The following is a 6,376-nucleotide window of genomic DNA, read 5'->3' as shown; positions in this document are numbered from 1 at the left end:
TTCTGAAAGAGAAACAACGTGCAGACAGGGGTAACGCTGCCTTTCCTCTGCACCCCCGGGGCTGATGGGTAATCACTCCCAAATTAAGGGAACAGAGACGAGGCATTTGTGTCCTGCAGGATTTCCACGTTAATATCAGTGTCTCGAAAACACATGTTGGCGACTGAAAGACATCCAGTGTTTGGTCTTTTTCCTGAAGCATCCTTCACCTACAGTGTCTNTCGAAAACACATGTTGGCGACTGAAAGACATCCAGTGTTTGGTTTTTTCCTGAAGCATCCTTCACCTACAGTGTCTCAACTGAAAGAGGACCACAAACAGTGTTTGTGGTCCTCTTTCAGTTGAGACACTGTAGGTGAAGGATGCTTCAGGAAAAAACCAAACACTGGATGTCTTTCAGTCGCCAACATGTGTTTTCGAGACACTGATATTAACGTGGAAATCCTGCAGGACACAAATGCCTCGTCTCTGTTCCCTTAATTTGGGAGTGATTACCCATCAGCACCGGGGGTGCAGAGGAAAGGCAGTGTTAGAGCCAGTATTTTGATTTGATAAGAAAGGCCACCTAATTGTGACGTCTGTAGTCAACGCACTATAAAGGACTACAATTCCCACGGCGCCTGTGCTAACGCAACAGTGATGGGCAACCTGTTGAGAGACGCCGTTGAGGAACAGTTTTTAACCGTAACGTACTTGTACTCGTACCGTACACATACATACAAACCCTACAAGTACCATTTAAGTTGTGAAGTTATAAGCATTATCCCGAAAGAAAGAATACCTAAGTTGTTTGTTTTATTTGAGTTTTGCCTATTTCTTTTGAATATTGTAAAGGCTTATTTTTCGTTGTTGCATGTGCAAAAGTTTGTTATTTTATTTTGAGCAAACACATCAACATCACGCAACATCTTCTAAACCAGTGGTCACCAACCTTTTTATGCCCAAGATCACCGACCTCGGCCTAGGTGAAAGGCGAGATCTACCTATTGCAGAATTGAGTGAAAAAGACGGCCCAGACAATGCTTCCAATTTGAGGCCTTTTATATAGGCTAATTGCATCTGAATTACTGTTACAATGAAGGCTCCATAATCAGCTCACGGCATATAGGCAGGGGTAAAGTGCTATTGGGGGGTGGACCTCACCTCCTCTAGGGGGGTCCGGGGGGATGCTCCCCCGGGAAGACCCCTGGGAAGATTTTTTTTAAATATTGAAGTTGAAAGCATCAATCTGGTGCACTTTGAGAGCAACATGAAGAGATCTATGGATACCTCTCTCAGCACCCATATGAAACAGAACTGTAAACAGATTTTCTTTTTCTTTATGGATATTTTACAAATCACTCCTTTTTAAACTGTATTCTTGTTTTACTGCCATATAGTAGGCTATTTCATACCTGTTTTTCATTTATTCTCTTATTGTTTGTATAACTATAATGATCATATGAAGGTGTGCCGCGGAAATAATCTTTTGAATAATTTGTGACAAAGCCGTTCCAAACACTCAGAGTCCTTTAGCTCACCTGAGCCCCTCAGTCTGACAGGAGAGGACTCTCCTCCAGCTTGTTGTGGAAACAGCTCCTTATGTCCGTTAGTGGAGCTAGCTAACCAGATGCTAACATCACGGTCCCCGCTAGCACCGGTCCCCCTCTCTCCCATCTCTCTCACACTAAATGCGCTATTGCCACACACACACAGAGCCGAGCTTGAATGACACAAGCACACGTGTATTTCCATGCAACTCTCTGATTCGTCTGGTGTCTTGCCTCTGTTGCGTTCACTGAGCACGGGAAATTACAGGCCGGCCATTGTCTCTTGTGTCATGATGAGGTTCACGTAATGCACGGTTAATGTATTATATTATTGAGGTTTCTCAAATGTACGTCAATCAAGTGGCACCTGCTAACGGGGTGGTGGATGATAGGCTTATATCTAAAAACGTATTTTTCAAACATTATTATTTTAATTTTCTTTTTCTTTCTTTTGTTAATTTTTTTTTTAACGGTCCGCGATCTACCCGGTCGATCACGATCGACTGGTTGGCGACCACTGCTCTAAATGTTTGCATAGTAGAGCCCTGATAACCTAATGGCATTCCATACCCTAAAATACCCTGCAGATTGAATTAGACCCCATTAAAGGGTTATCACACTGCAGGAGGCACAAAGATTCATAATCCGGACGGGTGTCAGGGCCACATGTGAGAAAGGTATTTAAGTCAGGATTTTGAGAACAAAATCCAAATTCTTACTTTAAAGTCGCCTTGTATTTAAAAAATGTATTTTACTTTAGTTTTTTGTTGTTGCCCTAAACTCTTCTAAAGGTATTATAACTGTAAATGATGAATATGTTTTCAGGTCCTATTGCCAAGCCCTTTCCTTAAATGTCTTTCAAAGCAGCTAATTTGTTCATGTTCATGGGAGTGTGAGCTAAGTGAACATGATTCTGCACCAACCTGCTATTGAACAAATATGGAGCTGTGCCGTTCCAGCCTCAGGGCACCAGCCGTATTAATGCCATGAAGGAGTTGCTGTGAAGAAAGTATAGCAAAACATTAATAGCAGCTTAAATGCAGGCACAGGCTGAGCTGCTCACTGTCAACAGAAAGGGCCTAAGAGCCAACAAATAAACTGTCCCAATGGAAGTCAGTCAAAGTATCACTGCATCCAGTGGTGGAAGTGCATTTACTCAAGTTCTGTACTGAAGTACACATTTAAGGTACTTGTATTCAACCCAAGTATTTTCATTTTATACTTCTACTCAACTACATATTGGAATAAATGTTGTACTTTTTACTCCACTACATTTATTTTACATATTTTATTCACTTTGCAAATTCAGATGTTGACAGACAACGAAAAATGTTTAAAGTGTGATTATTTGGTATAGATTAAACCATCCAATATTTATTTATGTTTATGTAACTAAAACCATGAGTGGGTTAACAGAAAATTAATTGGCAGCAAAGTCTTCTGTTCAAATATATTTCACAGTCCCAGCTTCTTAAATGTGAAGTTCTGCTGCTTTTGCTTTCAAATATAATTTGTTTTATATTGAGATGTTTCTGCAATAAGTACTTTTACTCCTAATACTTCAAGTGCATTCTCCTAATCGTACTTAATGCAGTACTTTTACTTGAAATTGAGGAATTTCTCAGTTAGGTATTAGTACTTTTACTCAAGTAAAGAATCTGAATGCTTTTTCCACAACTGACTGCGTATGCATAAAAATAGCTGTTGTCACTCTGTAGCTATGCAGAGTTGTTCCCCTGGTTTCTGCGTGCATTTCTCCTGCAGCAACACACACTCAAAGGTTAAATATTGTCTTCTGATTGATATGAGAGACAGACAGGCTGCTCCCAGACCTGCTGTTGACTCAGACATGCTGGTAGATTGTAAGCCTTTATTTGGTACTTTTTCCAGAGCTCATAAAGGAAGCGTTTCCTCGCTCTGTCAGCTACACAGAGATTTCAGCTCGCTTTAAAATAGCTGACGTTCCCTTCCGTAACCTTCCCTAGACTAACATGACATGGTCCTGCTGCTGCTCAATCCCTGCTCTTGATAAAAGACCGGTCTGTTTGCTCATTGTCTTTACTCTGTGCTCTGTCTTCTCTCTCTCCTGTGTAGAGGCTGAGGACTGAAGAGAGATCTCCGAGGTTTTCCTGAATTCTCCCACTGTGTCATCAAGACCCAGGAGGGAGTACGTGCGGTTGCCACGGCTACAATTTATATACCGTTTCACAAGGCTGGTGGAAAAAATGGCCGCCAAGGTGGATTGTTGCTGAGACTGGATAAGGGAGCAAAAAAAAAAACGCCAGGTATCTCATGCTCAACTATTCCTCCTTTTTCTTTTTTTCTAGATTTCATCATATTTCAAATAGAGCCGACCCTACAAGGACCCAAATGTATTTATTATCTGTAATGGTTTTTTATGAGTCTACTACAATCTCTCCTCCAAGTCTGCTGCTGTCATTACCGCGGTCCTCGATGTGTTCACGGCGAGGTTTAACTCATCTTCAAAGGAACCCCCCCCTCTTTACTTGGACATGAACTGTTTGACCACGTCTCTAAAAAGTCTTACCACAAATCCTCTTCGTTCTGTCAATGTGAACAGCGAAGTGGTGACTGTTCCTGCTCTCCTGGCGATCCGTGTTCCATCCTTTCGCACCGTTAGTTGGATTTGTGGATGTATTTATAATTAACTCTATTCCTTTCCAGAAACATGATTTGTCTCTCTTCCATTTCATTTTTAACTTGAGGACTGTCATGTTATCAAACCCCCCCTACCCTTCCCCTTTCAACTCTTTATTTTCCTGAGATACATTTTTACATCACTTTATTTAAAGCGTCACGTTTAAGAAAAAAAGCACTTTATCTGTACCTTGGTGGCCTGCTGTGAGCTCACTGTCTGAGACACTATTTGCGAGATACAGCCCTGATAGGCAGCAGGGGAGTTCAGAAGCCTTGTGGTTGACTATCCATGGCCTTGGAGATTCTTTGTTTTATTTTATTGTACGATTTATGGGACACCAGACACGGATGGTTGTGTACACTGTATTCTCGACTTTGGGTGCATTTTCTCTCTCAGCTCACACACACACACACTACAACAACATTTCCACTGGAGAAACATGGGTGAACACATGTGTCAAAGCCCCCTATGCATTATCAGTTAAAGCTTTATGAGTGGGAGAAGAAGGAAAAACATGCTGTAAGAATACTGTGAATTCAACTGCTGAAGAGGAACTCCCTACTACTCAGTCATTGGCAGAAGAGCAGACTGCAACGCTGACCTTTAGTGACCTTTGTGTTGAAAGCAGCACTGTTGGAATAGGGGGAGGGAGGGCAGCGAAGGCAAGAGGCTGTCAAGCAAAGCCCGGTCTGTATTAAAAAAAAAACACAGAGCGAAGGCACACAGTCACGCTCGGACAACCAGACGTCTCCCTCCTGCTCGTCCGGAACACTCCGCTCACATGGAGGCTGAAAGCAGCTCATCCTTTGTCAAAGAGAGATGTGTGTTTATTAGGGGAGCATGTAATGCACTCCTCCCATTTTTGATAATCTGCGGTTTGACTGTGCTGTCAAGTCCCGGCTAGTTTCCAGGCAGCCTTACACAAGACGAGTGGGAGAGTCTCAGCATATGTTTGCCTGAGAGCGGCCGGCAGGATGAGCAACATGGCTGTCTACTGTTGCCCACGTTGGTCAATGTTATTGGCTACTTTTTTTTTGTTTTCTTTTTTACATGTACTGTACATAAAATAAAATATAAAGCAATACCTGTGCTGTTGTGGATGGGTCACTTTGTCATCATAATGTAATGGTTCAATTGCTAAAGTTGGGGTTGAGCATAGCATAATATTCAGATCAGAATCCAGTTTATTGCCAGGTACGTTTACACATATAAGGAACAACTTTAACTATTTAGCATTAAAAAAGAGAATTAAGACATGTTTTTACACCAAATGTAAATATACAAAAGAAAAAAAAAACGTAGTACAATGAATATATGACAAACTGCAGTGTTTCTATTATATTTTAAACTGTATTCTGTGCAGAGATGTGCCAAATTGTCTGGATACAGGATTTAAGTCCTCAAAAAACAAGCTACCAGAAGTTGACAGCTTAAAAAAAGGGCATTTCACTCATTTCAAACCTTTTCTTCTATAAAGTTGGTGAAAGGAACTTTTAATGAATGTCTTAGTTTAATATTAAACCTAAAAGATGATGCACTACCTAATGGGAGCATTTCAAAATGTTATAGAATAAATATGACTTTTGGTATGATGGATGGCTTTTTGAAGAAGCATTTTTAGGGGGGACTCTAATGATATATTCCCTGTTGCATTACTGGAAATGTAGGATGCTGTGTTAGGATTTTGCCCCATTCAATACAACATACATACTATGACTGATAGTCACAATATCTTGCCCTCAGTAGCTGGACTGTTCTTATTGCAGTACAGCATCCAAAATAAAATATAATTCCTGTCATAACCACATTTGTATTTGAAGGGGATTGATAAATGTAATAAACATTATTTTTCCTATGAGCCTCATCAACAACCAACTACATCTGAGTAAAAAACACAATCATATGTTTGGTACTCACGGCCCGTCCACACTACAGCTTCAACAGCTTCAAAAACGGTTTCCAACGCGTCTGCCCATTCACTTTGAATGGGGTGACGTCACGTTGCCTCGCTTTTCGCCGAACTGAATTGTGGGTAGCAGAGCGGAGCTTTCCTGGCGTTTCAGGCTGCAAAAGTTGAACAATGTTCAACTTCTGAAGCCGGAGACGCCGGAATAGCCAGCGTCAGCCAATCAAATCCCGTTTATGCAAATCTGACAGTTCAAGCGCTAGCCAATCAAACCGCGTGCAA

The 6,376-nt window shown here is 41.3% G+C and overlaps 1 protein-coding gene across 2 annotated transcripts in view; it reads left to right on the top strand.

Annotated features, from left to right (window-relative positions):
• Window positions 1-5,272, top strand: part of pwwp2b (PWWP domain containing 2B) — a 16,291-nt gene extending 11,019 nt beyond the window's left edge. For both annotated transcript variants that reach the window (XM_010769169.1, XM_010769170.1), the window contains exon 3: window positions 3,624-5,272. In XM_010769169.1, the coding sequence (XP_010767471.1) occupies window positions 3,624-3,630 (7 nt within the window). In that variant the 3' untranslated portion in view covers window positions 3,631-5,272. The remainder of the gene's footprint in view (window positions 1-3,623) is intronic.
• Window positions 5,273-6,376: the final 1,104 nt, after the last annotated feature.

This window comes from Notothenia coriiceps, unplaced genomic scaffold (genome assembly GCF_000735185.1).
Source record: "Notothenia coriiceps isolate Sejong01 unplaced genomic scaffold, NC01 NC01_scaffold00006605, whole genome shotgun sequence".
Classification (NCBI taxonomy): Eukaryota; Metazoa; Chordata; class Actinopteri; order Perciformes; family Nototheniidae; genus Notothenia; species Notothenia coriiceps.
The sequence above is the reverse complement of the archived record's forward strand: the minus strand, read 5'-3'. Positions and strand labels throughout refer to the sequence as shown.